The sequence below is a fragment of the Dermacentor albipictus genome, chromosome 2 (assembly GCF_038994185.2).
Source record: "Dermacentor albipictus isolate Rhodes 1998 colony chromosome 2, USDA_Dalb.pri_finalv2, whole genome shotgun sequence".
Lineage (NCBI taxonomy): Eukaryota > Metazoa > Arthropoda > Arachnida > Ixodida > Ixodidae > Dermacentor > Dermacentor albipictus.
Genome location: NC_091822.1, coordinates 574,005 through 601,240, shown reverse-complemented (window position 1 = coordinate 601,240; position 27,236 = coordinate 574,005). Strand labels below are relative to the sequence as shown.

The following is a 27,236-nucleotide window of genomic DNA, read 5'->3' as shown; positions in this document are numbered from 1 at the left end:
CACAGTGCTTCCATTTATTTGACACATTGGCGAGTCCCAGCCATTGTAATTTTAAGGGTTGTGCTTACAGTTACTGCGATCCAGAAGCTGGTGCCCATCACATAATTCAACCTTAGATGTGTGCACATGCAACTGTTATCATTGGCAATTTCTTTTTTTCGTTATTTACTTAAGTCAAAAGCATGGCAGTTTGGGCAAGTTGGTGATGACTTAAGCCAGAGCAAGACAAAGAGCAGTAAGGGGCTCGACAAGAATGATAAAAATGTGGCGCCACTGCCTCTCACATGGGGAGCAACTCAACCACAGTGGTCTCAGAAATAACCCCAAGCATGATTTGCTCACAAAGAGAGAAAAAATATAAATATCAAGAATGCAGAAGCGGAAAAGGTCAGCAGGCCTATCGACCGACTATGATCTTGACTGACTCTGGCACCCATCAAGCGACACTGAGGCAGTTCATCTAATGCCAATTTTGACCTGCTGTTGGCAGTGCCTTGCTAGGTTTTGCGTACGTCAGCAGCGTACACCTGTGTAGCAGCACAATTAGCAATAACTGTGAACATCAAAGGTTTTGAGATGCCGATCTGATGTAGCTTTTGTCCATTAGCAAAAAATGGTATTACAAAAGGTATCTATGACAAGATTCAAAAGTGACCATGCTATCAATAGGCCACAAAGGCTGTTCACTTTATGCAAAGAAAAAAAAAAAAAAGAAAACGATTTGCTTACATTCATCTACTTTTAATACAGAGGTTCATATAAGGCACCAAATGGAGTTGTGTCAAGGTAGTCTGTAGTATGATGATGATTAAGTACAATTACAATGATCTAGAAACTAATTACTGTGGAATGAGCAATGTCAGGTGCACCTCTAGGAACCCCCAGGTGTCTAGGGCAGAGCGAGAGCAATGTGCACCTCTAGAGTGTTCTGGAAGCAACCAGAGCAGAGCACAACTGCACTCGAGCGGACCCTCGCATTATCACAAGCTTAATTTTCTCTCTTTCCATGCATATCATTAATTACATATGTTGAAATGAAGACTCTTTTATTTCAGCTGACCAAACGAAGTGGTTCCAGAGCTCGGTTCCTTTATTCAATTATTTTTCAGAACTTTTATGTCAGCAGGTAATTTTGTACAACGTTGGTGCTCCTACCATCAGTTGTTGGTGCCTCACAAAACCAGTTAGATGAAAGGAAAGAGAACTGGTCTGACAGTCCGGCAGCCCATGTGGTTTGTCAAGCAGACATGTTGGAGTAACAGAACTGGTACCATGTAAAGGAACATGTAGCCATGGACACCAGACAATGTGGTGGTGTGGTGAAACTAGCCTGGGATGCAATACAGGAGTGACAGGAGATTGCTGGGAAAAGCCTCTGCCCTGCAGTGGGGATGAAACAGACACTGTTTTCTTGCAAAGAAAGGTTCCCTCAATACAGTTTTCTTCATTGCTAGAGGGAACCCTGGTGCTGTGATTGATCAGCCACCATGGGAATGATGGGCAGTGCATCTGACATTGTAGTACCTGTCTGGTCTTCGTGCTTGAGGCTGCATAAGTTCTTGCGATCTTGTTTACTATGCTTTATCTGGGCTTAAGTTGGCTTAAACTTTCAAAGCAATTCATATTCTTTTTAATGCAGAGAATAATAAGACTCTGCAAGCATGCATAATCACTACTAATTAGAGTGGTTCCCCTTGTCAGTGCATCTGTGGTGTAATGGTTTCTATACTGGGCATCTGTGCTAGAGGTCCTGTGTTTGAATCCTGTTGTTGAACAATTCTAACAATGTTTAATCATTTATAATGCAGTACTTGCTTAAAAACGATCCCTTTGCAAAGTCATGAAGCCATCTAAATCCAAGAACGACGAAGTTTAGGCAGAGCCGTGCACTACCCACTATTCCCTGCACTGGCTGCGCAGCCCGTTTGCACAAGCATCACAGTTCCCTCTAGCAATTGTATGATACTCTATGGTTCCCTCGGAGCCAAATAAGGAAGTGCACTATGTCACTGCAGCTACTGCAGAAGTCAAGGTCCTGAAAAAATCACTGTTGTTGCACCTTCGCCAACATGAATGCCATGCGTAGCATCGTCGTCTTCATTGCACATCATCTTCAGTCATCATCATGCTGCGCATCTCGTGGAGCTCGAGTCACAAGTAAAATGCACTCAAACTCTCGGCCAGGCTAGTCACTGCTCCGCTCGCCGCCTCGCCTTCCAAAATAAATATAGAGACCTTACTCATTTAGCAAAAACAATTTTTGTGTTTGTCGGGCTTTCTTTCATGCTTGAAAATTTTTTCATATGGCACGTAGAAGCAACAGAAAGAACGATCTGGAAATTTTCATGATGACCTACTATTTTCTGATGGACAATGCTGCTCTGATTATAATACTTGAGAAGCTAGCTAATTAATAGTAACTAATTATGTAATTTGGCAAAAGACAAAAATAGTCCAACTTGCTCTAAGCGTTGGCAAACAACATTACCTTATTCCAGCTATGTGGCACTCGCATATTTATAAGTTTTGGCACATGTGGCACATCCGGCATACTGAGCGTTGTATTAACAGGGGCATCGAGTGTGCACGGCTCTAATCCCCCGTCAAATTGAGCACAAAGGCATCATTTTGCATGAAGGTTGGTTTGTTGGCATCACAAGCTCCGTTCAAGTGGGTGCTGTCTGCAGTGGCCCCACTGAAAAATTCCACTGCAAGAGGATGGTAGTGCTATCCATGAGGGCATAATCATGGCTACTGTTCATTGTAGCTGTTAAAGATGGCACCACTGCTCTGTTGCAGTGGAATCAACATGCTTGGGTGGCATTGCTGCAAATGATAGCCACTTTGGATATAGACAAAACTGGGAAGTAATGCCTATAAATATGGTATTAAACTAAACTTCAAGCAAAATGGTAATTCAGTGCAACAGTTGAACGCTCAGCCAAAGGTATTGCAGAAAGAGTCGCATACACCAGGTGCTTCAAGTTATGCTACACTGACTACAAAAGTAGAGCATCAGAAAAAGAAATGCCACAACACCTTCTTACTCTTTTGGGGAGATGTTTATTAAACACCATCAATTTGTACTCATACTAGCAAGGTACTTAAACTCATTCCCCCTCAGACCTCATCATCACTCGGTTACTTGAAAGCCTGAGCTTGCCTTTTGCAGTTCCTTTTCTGTGCCCATTCTTTTTTTTTCTTTTTGTGAGGGCTGCACAAGCCACAAGATGACCAGACAATCATGATCATGATGAATGTCAGCTGCTCCCTCTCAGAAACGGGGTGGTAGCAAGTGCCACCACACTTAAATGTACTACAGTTGACTTCCATTAATTCGACCTTGACGGGACCGACGAAACTGATCGAATTATTTAGCGAGTTGAATTAGACAAGATGGTGAAAAAAACAACGCCAGAGCGCACCACTGCTTCACTTGGCAGTATTTACTCAAGTTCAACACACCTCCTAATCAAGCGCGCACCTACTTTCTATGTGTCCAAAGTAGAAATCTAATGTGCACCCATTTTTCGGCGGCCAATTTCTTTTAAGTCAGCTTCGCCGCAACACAGCCAAGTTATTCAGTAAAGCGCACAAACACCACAAAGGAAGTTTTGGTTTCGTATCCGATTGCACTATGCAGGCAATTTTTGGCCCAATTTCCTTAGGCAAATAAAAGGTACCTGATAGAATGGGGTAAATACCGTAGTCAGACATTGTATGGTACCGTTATTGCTTGAAAAAACCATCCTAGGATGGACCAAAAATAGGCGATTTTGACGGGAAGTGTCGTGTCGAACGCACTCCTTGAGCTCCACCGAGACAGACGCTGCCACTATAGGAGTTGTTATTCGCGTTACCAAACGGGTCAGGCATACGCGTGCGGTCTGGTCAAGTTCTAATTATCCGCCGAATGCCAATTTTAGGACCGAACTTATTATGAACATTTGCACCCATAGAAATGCATGGGCGCTTGCCGGGTCCTTCGGTCAGGATCAAATTAGCCAAAGTCGAATAAACGGAAGTTTACTGTATTTATGTTCTCAATGCTATCATGGTGTCAGGGCGTTGCTTTCCAATTCCATCAAGACCTCTATGAACCGTTACAGGAATAACCCTAACGATCAGTAAGAATTCCTTTGTAGATAAGACATGCGTTTGCGATCCTGGCTGTCTCCGACTTTAGCAAGGCCAGAAAACCCCTTTTCATCAACTGTGGCTCAGTGTTGTGTACAGAGTTTTACAAGATTGATGTTATAACAAGCCTCCAGTGTCAATATTTCATATGCCTTTTTATTCTGACAACTCTAGCGCAAAACGATACCTTGCTTTCACTTAATTTTGACAACATCCCTGGCTCAGCATAGCTCAATGAAGGCATGTACTATGTAGACAGTGTAGTCAGCCTGGTTTCCTCCATGCAAAAGAAGAAACAATACCGCTTGTAGGGTGCAGGGTGCTTGGGCATATGTTACCTTCTGTGCAATGAAATCCTCGTTGCTTTAGAAGAGCTAGGTGCTGGCAGCCTGTATGCTTGTATGCAGAGATCTAACAAATGCTAAAACAATTATTTGGAGTACTAAAATGGTCAAGGACAGACATAACAATAACATACACTGTCGTTCGTAGTTCCACCGCCCCATTGTCCATTTAGCACTGCTCAGTTTCTCCGCATGACAGACGAACTAGCCCTAACTGCTGCCTTGGTCAAGCCCTTGGAGATAAAAAGCCACAGGCCTTAGCCAAAGATCATTAAAGAATAGCAGAACATCTTTAAAGGACGATGAATACTGTGGATGCCCTTCAATAGGGATAACCAATGCAGGCATGACAAGTTTGCAAAACATTTACAATAATTGCTTAACGTTCTGCAAGCTTTGAGCTGCCTCTGTCTTGTCATTGGGGACCTTCTACGAAACATTGATGGATGTGCTGGGAATGCACTACATTGCAGCAAAATTTGCACTCAGTCTCCTCACAATTGAGCCGATGAAATGAACAAACCAGTATTTGCACACATGCTACAGCACACAAGAACAGTGCATACAACTTACTAAAGCCTATGCAAGACAGCCTCAATGTGCCATCACAAAAGCACATGATGTGAAAAATCTCCATCATATTTGCCAAGAAAAACTTTAGCACCAACTCATGATTTTTATTGGCATCCCCTTTGATATGGGCACTGATAAAGAGTTGTTTAGCCTGCTAGATCTAATCAGGTTTTACTACATCTAACGCAGTCTAGCATTTTGCCTATCTTTCCTGTATCTTTTTTCTTTATTAAAACCTACATCTCTGCACTGTACAGTTATTTATGCGTGTAATAACTTCGGTTCTATCAATCTCTTCCTCGCTTTTTTTTTCTAACAATACTCTAAATGTTTCTTGCTGTAGATGGATGGATGCTACAAGCATCCCCTCTGGAATGGGGCAGTGGGTTGCACTATCATTCAAAATAAAGAAGCCCTCTAGTGGTGGAGCAGAACACAAATGTGGCAACCTTAAAGATTACCGCTCATAATCAAGCATTTTTTGTTCTTCCCAAATCCTGCAACCACTGCACAAAGGTGAAATAGAGGCGTCACCTTCTGCTCTTGCATGCTGCAACGTTCATTTGCAGTCTTACGTTCTGGCGGCTTAAACCTCGCCCTCCCCCCACCTTTCACTGACTTAACCTTTGCTGCATATTCAAACTGGGTCCTGCCCAACAGCCATAGCCCGATGAATGGGCAGTGGGCTAGTCTTCTGGAGTTCCAGAGAATGTCTCCCAAAGAGAAAGTATCCCCCGTCCTGCCCTTGCTCTTGTGTGGTGTACCACATGAGTTCAACACCCAAGAAGCCCTATCCTACCTACACCTTTTACAGACATGTGGTGTAGGTATAGCACAAGCAATGCGATGTGTCATACCTACAAAAATTGCCACACGACTGGTCGCTCCAGGCACTTTGCATATATTTGTGAGCTTCACTCATGCTTGGATAATCACGTTTATGGAGCACATATTGAGGAACAGAAAGCTGCATTGCGAGGTTATTTTGCTCTACAATTTTCTCAGTGATACTTTTCATCAACCTAATGTATTTTAGAAGTTGATCAATTAAGACTATTTATGCAATTAGGCAGAACGCAAGAAATCAGAGTATCTAAACGATGGCAAACAACATTACCTTGGTTCTGTCCAGCTATGTGGCATTTGCATATTTTTAAGGTTTGGCTCACGTAACACGGGACACCCGGTGTATGGCAGTACAACTTGGACTTCAGATACATACATCAGACTGTCACGTATGCTTACTAATAATTACGTTTTCCAAATAATTTGGTCACCTTTGTTTTCATTCTGGATAAGACTGTTGCAGCAGCACTTGGCAGAACCTTTTGAATACTAGGGCGAGGATTTGGAGAGTCTGTAATTTATATTTAAATCTGTGAAAGTGCACTACAGACAGGGCCAAAACGAAATGCACAAGTGCCACATTTGTTGCACATGCCACCGTGGCTGCTGTACTGTCTATAGTGTACCTTTGCAAATTATAATTAACCTTTTGAATTGGTCAGGTTGCATCACTGGCCCAGCGGAAATTATCATGCAGCTCTAAATCCTGGAAAATACTCACTTGATCTTGGGCTTCTTTCATGGTTGCTCAAACATGCGTCTCTGAAGGCATGCAGCTTCATGCTTTTTTAAGAGCGACACTACCCTACACAATATTTTCCCGGGAACTCTGGTAATAACACTGAAGCAATAAAATCGCTATTAAACAAGCACGTCTCAACCACTTAAATACAACTAGACGTTATGAACTTGCACATAACAGAGCTGGTCCTTACTGCAGGAAGCTTGCTTGTAGGTAATCCAACATACCGCAGTAAACAAAGCAGCTACTTCTACCAATGCGCTGTACAGGTAGCCCCTTCAAGGATCACCTTACTGAATTCACATTTCACAATCCCGAACAATCTGCTGGCAGCAACTGGCACAGTGAATGAAACCTTAGCAAACTTGACGTGCTGGCACTGGCCACCTTCGGACCAATCGCCAAGTTTTGCCATTTACCTTTTGCACATGGCCAACTGCCCCAAAGCATGAAATTACACAACTGGACGAAGCCACAACAGGCAAACATTTTGTTTAGGCAGTGCCAATGGAAAATGGTTTACACCGTTGTACCAGGGGAATTAGAGGAGGAAAGGCCTCGGCTCACCTCGGAGGATCTTCTCCTCAAAGCAGCGCAGGAAGTCCCAGACGCGCACCGTTCCGTCATCGGAACAAGTGGTGAATTTTGTGTCCGTCGGGCAGAAGCTGCAGGCGCGGGGGAGAGGGGAAACAACATCTTGTTCGACTTTCTCTTCTACCTGCACCCCCTGCACTTGTCACCCACCACCTTGCAATAAACATGCACCCCCACAGGGAGAAGAGTGGCGACAGCCCACTAATGTGGTTCAGAAAGCAAAAGGCAATGACAGGCTTTGCCAACTGTTGGGCACAGGGCGACACCATCTGCCAAACCACACACGGCAGTGGGCGTGCACAATGGACCTGGGCGCAGCTGCATGGCAACTGCAATGTCGCAACTACTCTAAAGACCATGCAGAGCCCATTGAACGAAAGTGAGGCCGGAAATGAGCCGATATTTCTCGGAGACCAGTTCTGCAGCTTCTGAAACCACCACTGCGAAGCTTGGTGTTAAAGCCGACAGCCATAGCACCGGAAGGTGGAGGCCCTGGCGACATTCTGAAGAAATACTTAGGGCAGTATCGCAAGCGTAGGCCTGAATGGGCAAACTGCAAAAAAATAACACTTGAAGAACATAAGTGAGCTGCGCTGAAGAACAAGGCGCTGAACTAATTCCTCAAAATTCTTTTCCAACAATGAGTATTTCAAGCAACGTGTCACGACCTTGCTTTAATCTGAGAAACTGCTTGTGCCTCTCTAACAGGCCGAAGGCATACAAGCCGAGGCCAGATGATGATGAAAGCAGAAGAGCTTCAAGGGCTAAGACAAAATAAATGAAAAATTTCATTGCTGAAGATGACCACTCTTGCATCCCATTTGCACAGTGCAGTTGCATGCGAAACATTTCTAGAGAACCACGGTATATAGATTAATGAGTAAATCCCTCCTCGCGGAACATGCAAGAGCAATGGAGCATTTGTCTGTAAAAGGTGCTACCAATGCACCGGTAAGCCCCTTAAGATAAAGAAAATAAGTAATTAAACTCTGCTGCGCCAATTGTGGAGCATCTCCACTACCCAGAGCCATGGCGCGAATGTCTCAAGCCAGTCCTTCCCAGGTGGGGCAACCACAGCCTGGCATCAACAACACATCCAAACAATAGTGTGCTTGCGTTCAGTGTGAAGTTGCATTAAGACATGGCACGATCGTTTGCAAGTGTTTTAACCACTTTTATTTGCCATCCTTTTTGGATCTTTATTCACTTTATTTGCAAACTGTGGCAGAGGTAACTTTATTGCACTTCATCAATGCGCACTTGCAAATGATGCGTGGCTTTTTGCCTTTATTTTTTGCAAGAGTGAGACTAGTTATAAGCCTTTATTGAGATACCGAAGAAGCGCAAGCGTGAATTTTATTGAAAAGCTCGTGTACATAAGAGCCGGTGTGCTGTATGTCGATGCGCTGATCGTGTTTTTTTTATTTGAAGGAACTTTATTCACTGAAGAAAAAAAACACACACAAAAAAAAGCAGATACCGACACAAACTACTGCAAGGCATTGGGCAGATCAGCAATCACGATGGTCACATTTAAAGGCACTGGCTTACACAGGAAACAACTGTTGCCAATCTGCTCAGATACGACTGATTTTCAGTTCAAGAACTACATATAAAACCCCATCAGGCTCCACAAGAGCCGCGCGCAGAAAATTTTTGACTGCCTTGCATTGAAAGCCCAGTGCACAGGCATTCCAGTGGTGTTCTGTCTGCCTACACTAAGTTGCCAAACAATGTAATTTAGGCAGCTTCACAGCACTACCATAGGGCCCTATCAATTGAGCTACCGTGGTGCCATTTTCCCATCCATTTTCTTGGGTATTTATGTTTTACTACAAGAACTAACCCTGAGAATGCTAGCCAGCACCACCACTCACAAACCCTGGTGGCGGATGTGGAACATCCTTTCTGCTGCAGGCGTCCCGATTACGTGATCTCTTTTGGTGAAGGCAACTGGTCAATAAACCCACACATGCTACCTGAAGGCATCAATGTTGCTGCATTTGAGGATTTAATTGGTAGAGCATCGCACGCATAATGAAAAGACGTGGGTTTGTATCCCACCTGTGGCCAGTTGTTTTTTCATCCACTTTCATTTCTATTAATTTATCCTTTCTTTAATTCAATGAGTAAAAACAAGTAATTTCCCCTATGTTGTCCTTGGTGTCACTGCTTGTTGGATTCTTACGATTATCAAAAACTAGGCCCCTCAGTTGACTCCCTTCCTTCTCGTTTATATGGGAGTATTTGTCGATAAGATTAATTATATGTTGGTAAAAACCTAATACATTAGAATACTTTGCTAATATTTTGCTCAAAGCTCACATAAGGAAGCCTGATGTTGTAATACTTGTAAAATCTGTCTGTGTTTCAGAAGCACTGGAATTCACAGAAGATAGAATCATTTACTGGTCAGCAGTTTAGATAACCAAGAGATGGTTAGAGTATAGGTGGGCAAAAATATAAGCAAAGAGATTGATAGAACCGGAGTCATTACACAGATAACTAACTGTACAGTATACAGGTAGGCAATGGAGAAAGAAAAGTTGAAGACAGGCAAAATGCTAGCCTACAATAGATGTAGTAAAATCAGATTAGTTCAAGCAGGCTAGGTCACTATTTGTCGTCACTCTGTTTCGATGTAATGCCAGTCAAAATAATAATCATCGTCATTGGCTGATCAACGGCCGAAACATGACCAGGATGACACTTGAAGACAGCCTGGCTACAAGTGTGAAGCATACTAGTCCTCTGGCACTTTGCTCTCGTGTGTGTGTATTGCAACACAAAATCTTTATTCTTTTGTTTCTTGAAATGCAAATTTCTTCATTTTTGTGCTGCGCCATCATTAATGAGTTTTTACATGAAGATTTTCTCTTGAAACAGTGTTTTATCACATACCAAAGTCATACATTTATTCCAGTCATCTATTGCATATATTCATATATTTCATATTTCATATATTCCAGTCAATTCCAGTCATAATATTTTATAATATTGCCGATTTTCTCTGAAATAAGCTTTCAAAATTCAGTTTTCCTGTTTTTGATGGATATTTCTCCAAACACGCAACACATACTTTTTATTCTAGTCCATAGCACAGTTCATAGGTAATCCTACATAAATGCCAGAACATTATAGGACAGATAGAGCAATTGTTTAAAAGGTAAAAATGCTCGCATGAGTGGACATTTTCACACTTGGGTGATTCCACGAGATCGAACATGCATGTCCACTTGATATTTTTTTTGTCTGGTTTTCTTATATGTCCAGTAGGAATGTTCAAACTGCACGTAACCGAAAATTTTATTCCCAGAAAGCATTCCCAGCAAGCCAAAAAAATATTTGAAGGTGGTGGCGCGAGCATCCTTTTATTACTTAACACAATATTTTCCGATTCTATGGCCGAATTAAACGCGAACTAAAAACGTGTAGAAAAACCTTTCTGCCCATTTTAATATGCTTTACAGTAAATTAGTCCCACGCATTTTTTATGCTGTCCACAAACAAAGAAAATGTAAAAACACTGCAAACATGACCAAGATCAGAAAAATTTTGAAGCTTTAATGCGTTTGGCGCATTTTCTATTTTACACACAAACTTGAAAAAAGTGTCAAACATAGAACATTCTTTTTGCAACATTTACGCAAAATATTACTTTCCTACATGACATACAGGAGAAGAAAAATATAGTTGAATATATATGTCTGAAAAAAAAAAACGAATTTTCCAAAAATAAAATAAGAAGACTGCTTCTAAGTTTCGAAATATTTTGGATGGAAGTCCACTTATGTTGGGTAAAACCTGGGTGCGACAATATGTTTCCTCCTTTGCTTTATTCAGAAAATATTGACGCGTGTACTTCTTTACCTTTATCGGGCGACCACTTCTCACCACCTAACAAATGTTATTGCACAGCGCAGGACGCACCTGCATGTAAAAGAAGTTTCTGGAATGTTATCGATGGTTCAATCTGCTGTCTTTCACTACAACTTGTGTAATCTGATTGCATGTACGTATGGGATGCAAACAGTGTAGAACTTTGTGGAAGACATGCGGGTCCCAGTGGTTACTCTGGAACATTCGCCGACTGATCTATAAAAGCCGACGCGCTTGACCCGCTGATCAGATTTTCGCCGTTCGCCGACCTTGTTCGTTGCTATCGTTGTGCTTTAAGTGTAGCCTGTCTTTGTGGGCACAGGTTCGCCCAATAAAAGCTAGTTTTGTCTTTCACAGTACTGCTACTGTGTTCTTTGACGTCACTACCACGTGACAATATAACGGGCCAAAGTGGCCCATGTTGAGCGTCCCGCTTTAGTGCCGTGATGACTCATTCTGGTTTGTTGATGTTTATTCTCTATTAAAGAAAGAAAAGACAATGGTTGTCACAAATAAAGGAAGGTTTACATGGCTTCTTTACTATGGCAAGAACAGAGAACATGTTTTTTGCTTTGTTTTCTGCGATGCAAGAGGGAACAAACTCTGCACTACTTGTAATGCTCGAATATATTTATTGCGTGTCCTTTGCAGTTAGTATTTAAAAGGGTTTAACGACCGTCACCTGGCTAGCGACGGACAGCGCATGTCCGCTTGACTGATCGCAGGCGCACACTCATGCGATGACTGAATTCCCAGCACACGCGGCACTGACTTTTGCTGATGATGCTCCTCAATGGCTGCAGCAGGCGCAGGGCCGCACTCTTGATCTTGCCGCTAAGTTGGGAGACCATCTCATGTGCCGACTGAATGGAGGCGATGCTTCCAGACCTCTGGTTGTGCAGGGAAGCTCGGTGTTACAAGGAGTCCACCCACGCCTCGCAGACGTATACTACTTGGAATGGCACAGTTCATACAGCTGGCACCTATTTTTCAGATGGCTCGCTGTACCATCGTTGACACGTTACACGACAGTAGACGGGTGCTTTTTCATCTAACGCTTCGTGCACTCTGCCTAGGGCGTAGCAGGTGTGCGCTGCATCGTGATGCGTCCCATCGCTTATTACAGCAAAGCTGTGTGTTGCTTTTCTTGTTGTGGCAACAGAGTGCCAATGGTACAATTGTGCTTCATTTGAGAGCAGCAAAATCAAAATGCAGAACAATGCTTCCGCACTGCTCGCACTTCTTTGCCTCATGAACAGCTTGAACATGGCGTATGTACTCTTGAGGAATCCCCTTGGTCACCCATATGCCCAGCTCTTTCACAAAAAGGGTTGGGGACAACGACTTCTTGATCAAGTCACCGTTTTCCCACCAAACAGCAAATGTGACCTCGTCCTCGTCGACCATTCCCAGACTGGCCAAAGTGAGGCTTTCACTCCACGGGCAGTGCTCGCATTCGCCTAACATACAATCTGTGGTTGGGGAGCCGCAAAGACAATGCTTTCAAGCTGGTTACGTTCTCAAGCGTGGAGACACAAAGGCTGGCATTAGCACAATAAACGCAAATGCAAACCTCTTGCTGAGGTGCGAGCAGCACCCATTTTTGATGCATGCTGTAAAATTTTGACAGGGCCATGGCACTTTCGAGGTGAGCTGTTTCGAACATCTGGAACATCTCGCGGATAGAGCATGTGATAAACCACTTTGAGACGTACCCTCTCTAGCCGTTCGTAGTGACTGACACAACATCCTTCTTGTTCGGGCTCTGCCAAGAGCACCCAAGTTCGTCCTTGGTGAACTAGCCGAGTGCAGCTTGTACATCTGATGGGCTTAACCTTGACCTCGTGTATGGATCGAAATCTGACCACATTTTATGCTTCTCGCGCCAATTTCAGGCATTTCTGAGCATATACGTTGTGACAGTTGGGATTGCCTCTTGAACGTGTTTGTTTTCGACTTGTGGTGGCACGATGGTTAAGAGACCGAGACACTCTCGATATGACACTGAAGCCTCGTACGCTTGCTTCAAGCTATTTGACCAGCCAGCATGTGCACAACATTCTGCCATAGAGGGTTCAGGCATACTGATGCTTCCGTATGCAGCGCTTAAAGTTGAGCGTATCTTCGTCACTACTATGCTTTCAATCTTGGCCCATTTTCTCTTTCTGTAAGATCGTCTGCTGTGTTCGTGAAAGGAAGATGGTGGTTTCAATGGTGAAACATCAGACGTACCTCAAGTCGCCAATAGCTTTTTCTTTCTAAAGGAATGCCTCATCTACCTTATCCCGGTTGTCACTGGATGAAGAGAGGATTTCCTCGAGGCCCGTAAAGCAGTGCTGGCAGACCTTGCCGGTGTAGCGAATATCCTCAGCCTCTGGCAGTAGCTTCCGCAGGGAGGAAACATCCAAAACATTTACGCAACAAAATTTTTTTTCTAAGCAATCTTCTTCTTGTGAATGCGTAAATAACTGGCACAGAATACTTGGACCGAGCTACGAGTCGCATGCATCGCGTGTATAGTTAGACCAAGTTGAAACGTTTGTACTGAACAGCACTGCGCTCTTTCTGCAGCGCTGCCGTGACTGAGCCTCAAGAATGTCTTACGGTTTCATGAACAAGGCCGCCTGAAGCTTTTCACTGTGAAAACATGTGGACTGTGCTCATTATCGAAGGACAATGTCCGTCTGGCGCCAGCAGTGACCTCTGCTTTTCTCGGCATAGGAAAGTGCGTCAGCAAGGTACTGACAACACAGTCTATTGGGCAACTTTGGCAGCCTTTGGCTCAGTTATGCCGCACTACACTTTTTCGGACTGTCGAAACGCAGAGGTGACGGTTGAAGTAAGACAGGACTACGTTATCTGTGAGCATCGCGGAAAACATGCGATAACGGGAAGTGAAATAAACAGCTTGGGAAATGACTCTTAAGTTTTTAGAAAGGCACAGCGTGAGTCGCACACAGTGGTGCCGAAAAAGGCTCCAGTAGCCATTGCACGTTGAAAAGGAGGAGCAGGCGGTGAAGTAGCACTTCTACAATGGCATACCTGCTTCGTTCCCTCGCTTATGGATTAGCCTGCCTTGGCAATGCATACGGGTAATCTACTGTGTGCACCAGGCGGATTTTGGCAAGGTCAGCCACAACATGCAATCATGGTGTCTCGCATGCTGTTAACAAGCGAATAATGGAGGCGTAAGTGCGAAGGTTCTAGGCTGCAAACTCAGTACGCATTAGCACTTTAGGGGGCGCCAGACGTCCCCCATATCTGCACACACTGGACACAAATGAACAAGCTGCCAGAGTGAAGTTCTGAAGCAGCAAATAAATTAGAACTATACATGCGAGAATGCAACTGGTAGACAACCGGCAAAGGTACTGAAGCCAGCACATGGCCCACTTTGGCCCGTTATATTTTGTGAATAATCAAATGCGGAAATATTATCGCCCCTACATTTTGCACGACGTAAGCGGACTTCCATCCAAATTTTTTAGAAAACTGGAAACAGCTATTTTATTTTATTTTTTTGAAAATGAGTTTTCTTGGAAAAAGCTTGCGTGTCAACAATTTTTTTCTTGCGGTTGCATGTAGGAAGATAATACTTTGCAGAAGTGTTTTAATGGGAATGTTCTATACTTGGCACTTTTTTCAAGTTTCTGTGTAAAACAGAAAGCTTGCCAAGACACATCTTTACAAAATTTTTCTGATTTGGGCCATGTGAGCATTTAAAAAAATTTTTTTGTTTTTGGACAGCATATAAAGCGTATTAAAATGAGCAGAAAAGTTTTTCACCACAACGTTTTTAGTTTGCATTTAATTCGGCTGTGAAATTGGAAAACATTGTGGTAAGTAATAAAAGGACGCTCGCACTGCCGCCTTCAAATATTTTTTTGGCTTGCTGGGAACGCTTTCTGGGAATAAAATTTTAAATTACGTGCAGTTTGAACATTCCTACTTAACATATAAAAATGCCAGACAAAATAAAAATATCAAGCGGACACGCATGTTCGATCTCTCGTGAGATCACCAACATTTTATAGAAAAACATTGAATAAAAAATCACCAAATATCTTTAACCACTTTAAATAAATTAACAGAATTAAAGCAGACTTCTTTACATGGGACAGCAGTACCATAATTTTATTCTCTAAAATAAAAATTTTTGTCTTCCAAGTGTCGTACCTTAAGGGGGTATGCAGCTTTCGCATCAATGGAGGAGGTAAAACACAGCATGCAGGACAGCATGAAAGCAGGGACGATGTATACAGCACCATGTACGTAATCTCTGCTTTCATGCTCTCCTTCTCACTGTTTTTACCCCCTTCGTCACAACCAACCAACCCAATTCAGCGCACTCCTGGCATCGTGAAAAATTGCCAAACAGCTGATTTCTTGGAGATCACATTTGCAGTATTTATAACCCCTTTCCTACCCGATTTCGAAATATCATCACTGAAAGCCACATAGAAGTGTTCTAAAATATTTGCTGGATCAGCCAAGGTGCCCAAAAATTTTGTGGAAATCATAAAAAAAACACACACAAAAAAAAACACTGCTTTTCAAGCCACAATATCTCTGGAATAGCACAACCGCGCCACACCATCTTGGTCTCATCGTTAAGTGCATTTCAAATGGCTGCGCCCGCCTCGCGACTCCAGTATGGTTTGCCATTGTTACAGTGCTCGTGCCGTAGGGGCATCGATGACCCAGCCACCGTGATCGCTCGAAACAGGTGCGACACGGACATCGCAGAAGCACGGCCGATAACTGGACGTCTCATACTCAAGGCTAAGCTTTGCAAGCATTGGCGACGCGGACTTCGCTACCAAGCACTTTGCATGTGGAATCCTTGGACCTGCAGCTAAGCCTTCCGAGCATTGGTGCTACGAGCTTGGCTTCCAAGTTTACTCTCAAGCACGTCGCGCAAGTAATCCTCCGCCATGTGGCTAAGCCTTTCAAACAACGGTGCTGCGACCAAGCACATTGTGCATGCAATCCTTCGAACACGCGAGGACGTACATCGCGTGCATGCTCTTTGAACCCACAGTTAAGCACTTCACACATTGGCTCACCGAATTCGGCGACCGAGCAGATCGCACATGAAATCCTCAAACCCACGCATAAGCATTTTGCACATCGGCACCTAAGGCTCCGCGAACAAGCACATCACTCACCAGTCAGGCTTTTATATTATTTATTTGTTTGTTTGTTTTTATTGGTCACGGTTTCTTGAGCTACAGTGCAGGTCCGAACTTTCTCGCTTTCTTTGGCTTGATTATTTCAATTCGCTCACACCTAAAGTGTGTGTATCACGTGAAAGTGCCAAGAAAAATGAAAAGTGCAAATTATGGTAGGGACCAAGAATTTTACATCTAGCTGTGCTCACAATATTCAACAAGGCTGCCACTGCATTCAGTAAGCTCTCCAGACACTTACAAGATTAAAAGGAGAAAAAGATTGTGCAATACAATGTTCTCAAAATATGGCAGCTGGTGCAAACATTCGGCTGCAAAGAACACTGTTTAAACCTCCACAAAAGTATTGGCTTACAGGGCATATATGTTTCAGCTGCGTTGCTGCCCATGTATCAGTGCCTTTCTAATGTGCAACTAACTCCTCATCCTCTGTTTAGGAACCAAATTCACAATGCTACTGAAACCCTTTGTTTAGCCACCTGGTCAGTGCTACAAAAAGACATATGCACCACTGAATGTGACAGGAACATTATGTGAGCGATGCTAAGGAGTAAGCCTCTCTGCTTCACTAGAGACAGCTATCAACAAGGCAGTACGCAGATCCAATTCTGGGACCCACTGTGCTTTCGTGGGATATTGTGCAACATTTGGTCTGCTACCTAGCCAACATGCTCTTCAGAGAGCAGCGGAGAAGGATGTCTTGGGGAAAAGAAGGCAAGCAAAGCCCTTCAGACTAAAGGCAAAACACCCCAAAAGCCCTGCATTTGATAGGACATAAAAATGACTACATCCCTGGCGCCTTTTGATAACTTAAAATCTAAGGTAAAACTTTGAAAGCCGTTTTCTCAAGACTGCTTTTCCTGCCTCGTGCTCAGCTTGTCCCAATTACTTCTCCGCGGCTGCTAGGTCTATTTCAATTCCTTATCTTTTACTATGGTCTTTGAAATGCCATTTTAGGGCGCGACATTCTTGCTTTTCCAATGCGACCTTTTCTGAATTAATGATTCAAGTAGTTGTTTAGTCTAGATGCCTGTTGTACAGTCACCTCACAAAAAATTAGAACTAAAAAAAGATCACGTAAATAAAACTAATCTAAGAATGTCATGCCATCAATCATTCATTTTGGTATGCACAGTGCTTTGAAAGAGTCTTCTATTGCACTGAAGAAGCATATTTTTGCGGGGCTTGTTGATGCATATTAACTTGCAGGTAAACTGCATGAGGACTGAACAAGAAAGGAAACAAACACGAGCACAAAAAGGGCCCGATGCCCTTTTTTGTCCCATCCTCGTGCAGTTCACCCACAAGTTTATATGCACCAACAAGCCCCGCAAGAAACCCTTCTTCAGTTTATTTCTTCTACATCGGGCCCTGTCTGCAGTCGTATTTGTAAATAAAGTATGTTGTAAAGTAAAATAAAATATTTGTAAATAAAGAAGTTGTTGAGATATAACTTTGAAATTTCTGTGATAACATTCCAGAAAAATTACCACTACCTCTGCCACTTTTCATCAAAATCCATGAAGAAATAAAGAAGTTGATTTCAAAAAGCCACACAAGTGGCAAAGGCACAATTTAGATAAAAAATTCTACCACAGTGATGAACGCGTCTAGAGAAATTCCATATGGAATGTTGCGACGCCCCTGCCTTTTATGAGGTGAAAGCGGGAGCCAATGTTTTGACAAGTGGACTTGTCTTTTTCAAGGTGACATGTGCTTTCCTCAACACAGTATATATAGGTAGGGTTCTTCTAGAGGGGGTATAAGCTAGGCGGGTGCGGCAACGCGCGCAGGTGTGTTAACGGCGAGCATGTGGAATTGAGAATAAAGGAGTGCTGCGCACAAGGCCGGTGACGCGGCTGTTTGTCAGTCACATGTCAACGGCCGTGTGTTGGCATGTTAACGTGAAACAATTCGGTGCACAGCAACCCTCTATTACCTGCTTTGTTGGTGATCACAGCCCATGACCGCCATCTTTTTCTGAGAGAGGATAGCCTAGGACCATTAGCCAACAGGTATTAGAGGTGTGCTGTACACTCCATTGACATGCTGACTGACACACAACTGGGAAAGGGTGTATAGGCCTAGCTCGCTGATCATCGGATGTGAGGCTGATCGCCCTTGCGACCCGTCCACAGCTGGTAATAAAGAATCTATATTCGTCAACACAATCAACATCTGCACAATTAGGTCGCTCATAAGCGACAATACAAATAGCTTTCCCGTTGCCGTTGTTAGTGATGAGAAAACACGTTAACCAGGTGAGCTGCTTCACAGAGACTATTGCAGCGGCGGCTGCGCTGACCGCTTGCTAGTCGAAATCAGGCCTACGATTTGCTATATCACGCAACGTTTTATAACATGCACACTTTCGAGGTCACCCTACAAGTTATTTCGTGTCAGAAATAAATTTTAGACAGTTCTTGTGCATGAGACCAGGGAGAAAAAAAGAAAGACACCGGCACGATCGGAGCAGCGAGAAACTTGCTCACGGGGCCTGCCCCGACGGCCGTGCAAACTCGTGACGTAGCCTTTTCTCAGTTGTTTACATCTCTTTCTTGAAGTCGATGTGGCGAGGTGCTGCGTTTTGCAGTTGGCTGAGTGCATGTACTTGAAGATTGATTTTAAATATGTTCTGAGCTATATTTGCCGTTCATATTTTGCAGACGATATGTGTGTGCCCGTATAAATCGATCTCACATGTGAACTCAACTATGAAATTTTGTGCCAGTACTCCTTTAAGGCTTTCGCCTTAAATTTTCACAAAATGTAATGCTTACAAATTTTAGCCAAAAACATAAGGTGCCACAGAAATTCACAAGTCTTCTAATCTCAACATGCTTGTGGGACAACGGACAGTAGTGCAGACAATCACAAGGTCATTTACTGCACCTTTTATACACCAATCTAGCCAACCGAATTACAGCAGAATCTCGATAAATGGAAACCGCTTAAGAACACCACCCTCACAGTTGGTTGGCTTTGTATTCATGCAATGCTCTTTGCAATAGTCTCTCAGTGAATGGAACTCCTGATGAATGGAACCAATTTCCTTGGTCTCTTGTTCTGTTTAAGGGGGGACCCGGGTCCTTGGAACTGAAAATCGGTCCAAATTCTAATTTTCAATTTTTATTTTCCGTGTTTCCGACACATTCCTGCGCCTATCTCCGAAATTTATTTAGAAAATACTACATAGTTCTTCCGTTGTCGTGATCTAAAGATGCGAATCCGCAAGCATTGCCCTTTAAATTGGGAACAAATCGCACCCGATTTTTGTCGCTCATAACTTGATAACTACGCGTTCTGCCAGCGCCATTTTGGTATAATACGAAAGCTCACGTTTTTGGCTTTCTTTATTCGTCGGTCGGCAACATTGCCGGCGCTGCAGTCATAAAAAAAAAAACAGAAAGAGAAATTCGCGGCGCAGGCTATTATTGACCAGTTTGAGCATGTGACCAAGATAGCAAGCCATGATTGGCTCCAAGGACCATGAGCACTCACACGACAAAAACAGCCACCATTTTGCCTTTCTCGCGACTGCGGCGCTGGATATGCTGGAGGTCCGATAAAGTTTCATTACGGGCGATAACATACGAGATGCAATAAGCTTCAGTAAGCAATTCCGTCGTTGCAGTTAGCACAGGATACCCGGCAGCTCGCCGCTGAAGCCGTATCGCCGCCGAACGTCGACTCCTCAACTGCTTTGCTGGATCATGCATATTCACATGCCGGTTACACTAGCGTAAGAATTGAACATAGCTGTCGTAACTGAAGAGGAAGTGGATAAATAAGAGCCCTTGAGAAAGCTATGCTCGACAACATTGCCTCTACGATGGCCACGGAGCGAAAGATTTGGTGCTTCGTTGCAGATCCGACCGCCGATAGTGCAAGAAAACTGGATGTATATTTAAAACTAGCACATTGAAATACATAAACTCAGCAAGTGTCATCAAAATCAACAAAGCAAAAAAAAAAAAAAAACGTTTTCAGACCAGCGCGATGGGCGTTCCCCACTGCTGCTCACTACAGCTCCACACATCGATAGCGCCGAGGGTGCCAGTTGAATGTAGCGGCATCAACACGCGGTGACTTGACTAGTTTGACAATGTCAATGACGTTGGCCTTGGCAGATGCCACTTAAGGGGGGATGAGGGTCTTGAAAACTTTTTTTTTATTTCGTAACATATCTTCCTGAAAATTGGCATGCAGATATATCTTTGAATGCTGATCCCAAATATATATTCAGATTTTATATATCTCATCTATAAATGAAGATATTGCAAAATAATTCATCCCACATAGGTCTTTTCTTACGGGCCATTATGATAATTTCTTAATTAAAAAAACTAGTTTCAAAGAATGGCTGTCATTTCCAAGGGCCCATTGCACATCCTAAAGCTAAAGAAATTTTTAAAAAGTGATCATATAGGTCATGAATGAATAACAAAGTAGGAAGAAAAAAACAATGCGGGAGTAATTAGCTTACATCTGACCTAATTGCTAGTCTAATGGGTTTAATGAAAAATGGAAAGCTTTAGGATGTAGTTGAGGTTTTACTGAAAAAAATGATACCTAATTCAATAAAATCAGTTGATGCAAACATTATGAAAAGTTCCGTAAGGCAAAGGCATTTGATCGAAAAAGCAAAGCTGAGAAAATTGCATTCAAAGTTTTGCTTACTCTGCCACTTTTGTTTACCTATCACATGGAAAAATTTAATGCTTTAGCATGCAGCCCAGTCATTACTGAACACAATAACACCAAACTCAAAGAAATCTGTTCATGTAAAGATTGTGAAAACCTCTGTATTGCATTGGTACTTGGCAAAAAAAAAAAAAGCTCAGAAAGTCGTCTTTACTTGCTGCGCCGACGTTCATTAGCTCGAACTTGCGGGAAGTCGCGGACTTCTTCGCCAATGAAGTTTTATTGTCTGCGTACTTTTCACGCCCCGCGCACTCCGCGCAAAACACCGCGTCGAAGCGTTGAGCACGCGAGCTCGGTTCAGCCGCGTCCGTCGGCACCGAAGCGGCGTTCGGAAACGCCGAAGTCGACGTTAGGCTTAGGTCAGCCGGCTCGGCCGCTTCCGACGACACGGAATCCGAAGCGACTTGCAGCGTTTCAAAAGTTAGCATTTTCGACGGGCTTAGTCCAGGCGCATCCACCGGCACTGCAGAGACTTGCGGTAACACCGAAGTTGACACCGATCGGGACTGTCCGGCCGCGTCCACCGGCGAAGCTGTTGTTGGCGAGCTCACTCCAGCCGCATCCACCAAGGCCACAGCCATATCTCTATGCCACAGCAGCTTGCGGCATCACCGAAGCTGTAGTTCTCGACGATGTAGCGCTCTTATTCCATGCGCGCCTCTTTTTGCTGACTGCTTTTCGCGTGCTTGCTTTCAAGCGCGCGTCTCGCGCCATCGTGACACGCGGAACAAAGACACCAGGCACGCAAAAGCAAGAAATTCGTGGTTAAAAGAGGCGACTCAATAGCCAAAATATCTACAAGAACGATAAAGAAAAAGGCAGAACGAAAAATACAAGAGGAATGCGAAAAATGACGTGCGCGCCGGCGAAAGCAGACGACGCGAAGGAGTCGAACAACGCGACCGCGGGGCCGCGGCAGGCGAAGCATGCGTCACGGCCAATCAGAGGGCTGCGCCTCGGGGAGGCGCCCGCTTCACCCAATCAGCGGCTGTCTCGCGACGATTTCGCTCTTGAGAACGGGTGCTTGGGGTGCCGATCGCTCCGCTGCACGAGGGTCTACAGCGTGCCGAGGGGCGCCAGAATGGAGAGCGGGAAACCAGCTTTCAAACGAGACCAAGATGGCGCCGATCGGTTCGCGTCGCGCGGAGCTACGGCAGCTTGAAAATGAGGCAAATCTTCGCGCTTGGCGTTCAATTTCGGCTCACCGACGTTTCTAAATTGCCGTTTTTTTTATACTTCGAGTAGGAATTGAGCCATAATATTTTGTAGAGGCATAGTTGGGACATTAAAGACTTCAAAAACGCAATTTTTGAAAATTGCCATTTTTGACCATTTTTCGCGATTTCAAGACCCGCGTCCCCCCTTAAGCCTTGGTAGACACCACTTAAGGGGGGACATCGATTTAAGAGACCAAAAAATCGTGAAAAAGAATCTATATTTTGGAAACGGTATTTTCGGAATCGTGCAACGATTCGTCTGGTGAGCCTTGAGTCACCATACAGTATGTAGCTCATCGACGGTTGGGGCTCACTCGCAGGCTGCGTGTCCCTGTCGCACGATGCATCGCAAACGCACACCGTCTCTGCCGGCGATGGAGACCTTCGACCCGCGTCGCCTCCAACAACGCGATCTCGGTTGCCGACTCGCGCGGCCGTACGCACAGGTGCGAGAGCCTCCGTTGGCACGTCTTCCGGTGGCTTGGTTATCAGTGTCGATGTCACAGGGCGATTGTCGGTTTCGCTGCTGGAATCGCACGGTACAAGATAACGCGGCACGTTATCCGCGTGTTCAGTCGGGTTCTCCGCTTCTCCCGCTGGTCGTCGTCTTTTTCTCGCCGTAGGAGGCTTGCGCTTCACGTTTTCCGAAGGCATGCTTCATTTAAAAGTTCTTTTCGAACGAGCGACGATCCATCACTGACCTGGGAGTTTTCATAAATCCGAATTCTGCGAGTGTCAAACGAAGAAAGACGCCGGCGTGGTTTTCAAAGCAGACAACTGCGGTCCGCTGTGGTTGCCAGCTTGCCCGCTGCTGCAGCAGCAACCAATGGCGAGACGCCTTTCAGTACGGCAACCAATCGGAGACCCGCTTTCATCGCAGGGCCCGTGTGACCGCCTCTAGCAGACCTGCGCATTTTTTGTGTTTGTGTGTTTGTTACAAGATGGCGACGACCGAAGAATTCAGAAACGGAACGGCGAAACTTCGGGCTTTCGTACGATACCAAGATGGCTGCGTTCGGTGGCGGGAAAAACGAGTAAGGGCTCCGTGAACCGCGGTGATTTTTATGCGATTAAAGCTGTTTTCTCGCCCTACGCACTGATAAATTAATTTTTTTCTGGCACTTTTAGTGCGTTCTCAGTCAAACCATTTTGATACAAGGCATTGCAGATACCGAAACGCGTCGTTGCCAAAAATGAATATTTTTTGCGATTTTCGCGATCTGATCCCCCCGTCGCCCCTTAAAGAACTTGTTGATTGTTGTTTGGACGGCGTTCCGGTTGCATGCGATCATATTCGCCTCGATATGAGCAAGGGTCATGTCAGCACTGTACACCGGTGAAAGAGTCAACAGTGCACGCGTCAACTCGGCGCTTGTAGTCGGCGCAGGCATTGGCTCCTCATTTTCAACATCGGAGTCTTCTGAATCCCTCACAACCTGACGGACTATTTCCTCGTCAGTCAGTTCTGCAGAAGTCGAGCTCGTTGTCAGCGTCAACAAACTGTTCGAAAGTTATTTCTGTGGGTATGGAAACCCCAGCAGAGCAGAGGTCGTTGATCACATCGTCCATGGGTGCCGAACTCCTTGCTCACGCCAGTCTGGGATCGGCCGCTCATGACTTGCTTAAAATAATGGCAGCTTTCTTCTTCATCGTTAACCGATGGTACTGCTTTCCGCGCTTTGATGCCATCGAAGACCAGCGAAATCCTCAAGTTGCGAACAGTGGAGCTCGCTGACGAGCGTCGAAGCACCTAGGCCTAGCGTCGCAGAGCACACTTGAGCAGCACAACCACACACCACGCTAGCCAAAACGCAGCTGGCGTAAACAAACGAAACGGCACTGCTCCGGAAACTCCGCCAGAGGCAGAAGTGCGGCAATAAACATAACCAGCGTGGCCAGACCAAATCGGTGTGTGACGGCTAGATTCTGCTAGTTGTGGTTCAAAGCGGTGATATGCTTCGGCTGCAAGTCGATTTCCTTCGCAAGGGCGGTGTGCGAGGAGCCAAAGGACCTTCTGTCGCGTCAAAAAGTCCGGAAAATTGGACGGCGGGGGGTTCGAGCGTCCGAAACTTCAGATGTCCTTATACATTGATTCTATGGGGCTCGTGGCGGTACCGCGAAGACGTCCGAAATATCAGGCATGTCCGAAAATTTGGGCGTCCGAAAATTCAGTCGTTGACTATAAATGGTTTTTTTCCCCCATAGACCTAATGCATAAAATGACACTCTGATGTCGACCCATCGTTATAACCAATATATTGTTATATGTGGCATCGTTATAAGTGGACTGCACTGTATATGCTGTTCTCGATCACCAGTGTCTTGCGCATTTTTCTGTTTACATGAGATCTAGCGGCCGGAAAACGTATCATACGATCACAGTTTGGCGGTGTACTGAACGTTGGTGCCAAAAAATCGTGTTTTCTGGGAATGTATGGACCGGTAAAAAATGAACATACCTCTATTGGGTTATTTTCTGCGTTCTCGACTGCAAACATTGGCGCCAGGAAAACGTACGTAGTGAAAAGGTATCAACGAGGTTCTACTGTATATGATATGTTCGGATAATCGAATAGTAGGTATTGAATTCGCGAATCGAATTATTCGAACGTTCGCTATTTGATTTGATATAGCATTATTGGATAATTGCAAACCGATACAGTCGCCGACCGATTTTCCGGACTCCAAAAATTCGGACATGCCCGATTATTCAGTCAGCTTCGCGGCACCGCCATTCTCCCCATGGACCATAATGTATAACAACTGCCGAAAGTTCGGACACGTTGCAACCTCTCGTCTGATTTTTCGGACACTCCTTGAGCCAACTCGATCGAGAGCATCATGCACCGACTACGAGCGGCGCATAGTTCAACTTGCTGAACGCCATTTTTGTTTTGAACAGAGCCTCCTTGCTGCCCCACGAAGTGGCGCTACTGGAAATCCCCGCTCATCATCATCGTTTCTGCCTGGTTTGATAGAGTGGCTCTACAGCAGTTCTGGTTTCAGCTTAGTAAGCCATGTCAAGACAATCGAGCCGCTGATTTGTTTCTTCACGCACGACGCTGTAGCCGACGAGTAGGCTACGTTTTTCGTTTGTGCGACTGGTGTTGGCACGGTGGTGTTCGCTTTGTCTGCTGTGTTGAGGTTTCGGTGATCCAAATGATACCGGTGATGATGAAGGATCCGGTGATGATACGGAAACATCGCGTCAAGTGTCTAATGGTGCCGACAGTGCCCGCGCAGACTTCCCTGGGGAATGCCGGCAAGCGGGTGCCGGGAGGCCCAAGACTTGTCGCCTTCCGATGTGCTCCCTACTGACGTGGAAAATGTTCTGCCGAGACCTGCGCAGTGGTTGCATTGCAATTCCGGACACTGTCTCATTCGACAGTTTCACAGGTGCTGACACTGCTGTACTGACATGCGCAGAACTCGATGACGGCGAGATCATTCGTCAGGTTTCTGGTGCACCGCCGGACGACGACTCCGAGTCGGAAGATGACGCACCATATGCTATGCTGCCGTCGCATGCAAAGCGTGCACAAAGAGTGACTGTGCTTTCAGCCGCCTATAGTGACAGTATGACCCTCTCCGAGATTCAGGCTTATCTGATTACGCGTAAACGAAAGAGCGTGCAACGGCGCATTCACGATTTCTTCAAGCCTACTGCCGAGCCCGAATAAGCGCGTGGAAATAAAGGATTTCATTTCTTTTTTCTTAATCTGCCTTTTCGGACACCTGTTTATTCGGACATTTCCGCAGTACCCGTGAGGTCCGAATAAACAGTCGGCGACTGTAGGTTTTTAGCGTTACATTGGAACCTGTAACTTTACATCTCGATCCAATCACGAGGCAACCAGAGTCATAACTCGGATGTTTTATCAAATTGACAGCTTTTTCGCCATGCTTGTGACTAGTGTTTCAGTTACGGTGCTGGGACACCCTGCAGCCTCTTACGCTTCAATTCCATTCATTTGCAATGTTATGGCAATGAGCGCGTTCAGTATGACAACCGCTTTGAGAGACAAGAAGTTTTGATGGCCGAGGGGCTGGGAAACTCCAGCTTGGCTTGGTCACTTGACATAAACGAGCGGACAAGTCGCAGATGGTGGAACCAACAGAAGCCCTCTGAAATTGTGAGGCTGGTCGAGCTTGATCTGTGGACCTCGTCTGGCGCGGTACTGCCCCTTGCCCCCAAATGAAGTCATTGTGCAGTCTTTTAAGAAATGCTTAATCTCAAACGAGCTCCATGGCATGGAAGATTACTTGATTCTTGGGTGATCTCTTTTGTAGATAGTTTTGCTTTCGCAAGACTCTGATCATCTCAGCACCAAACTCCTCGAAGTCCACAGCGCTCTTGGCCCTGTGCGAAGAGCTTGGCACGGTGCCAAGAGCACTGGTCGGGGACGCGTTCGGTGCCAAGTCACGCAAATTTTGCGGAAGTGAAAGAATCTCCGAAAGTGATACCCGAAAATACCCCCCAAGCTCTGCCTCGTCCTCGTATAACGATGAGTGAAAAGAACTTGTTTCCAAATTGTGGTTCCATGTATAAAGGTACCGTTTCTTTTTCCGTTTACCTCGCATTATATTTGCGGTTTTATTGTTATACACTCAAACCCACTTATAACGATGCCAGTTTTAACAATATGTTGGTTATAACAATGAAAAGCTGCTGCACCATCAACTCTTGTATGTTTTCTATGGAGAAATAACCTGCTTACAAAAATGTACCCATGCCGAATTATCGGTTATAACGATGAAGTATGGCTGCTTCTTGTCCGTGCCGAAAGGTAATGGGAATGCAAAATCCTTTAAAAGAAAAAAGAAAAAGTGAAATGTGAGCCGCTGTACCATCGCCGCAGCTATACCGCAGCTGCTGCCACGCACTTCTCTCCATGAGAGATGCACACCGGCCTCGTGCGCGCCCTTCTAACCCTCCGAACACGAATGGACTGCCCCAACTGTGCTGCTCCAAGATTGTTCACTGGGCCCTCATTCTGCGAAATTCTGCTAA

At 44.8% G+C, this 27,236-nt stretch overlaps 1 protein-coding gene across 2 annotated transcripts in view; it reads right to left on the bottom strand.

Moving 5' to 3' along the window:
• Positions 1–27,236, bottom strand: part of LOC139055839 (pre-mRNA 3' end processing protein WDR33-like) — a 219,083-nt gene that overhangs the window by 116,960 nt on the left and 74,887 nt on the right. For both annotated transcript variants that reach the window (XM_070533385.1, XM_070533386.1), the window contains one exon: positions 7,210–7,307. In XM_070533385.1, coding sequence (XP_070389486.1) covers positions 7,210–7,307 — 98 coding nt within the window. The remainder of the gene's footprint in view (positions 1–7,209; positions 7,308–27,236) is intronic.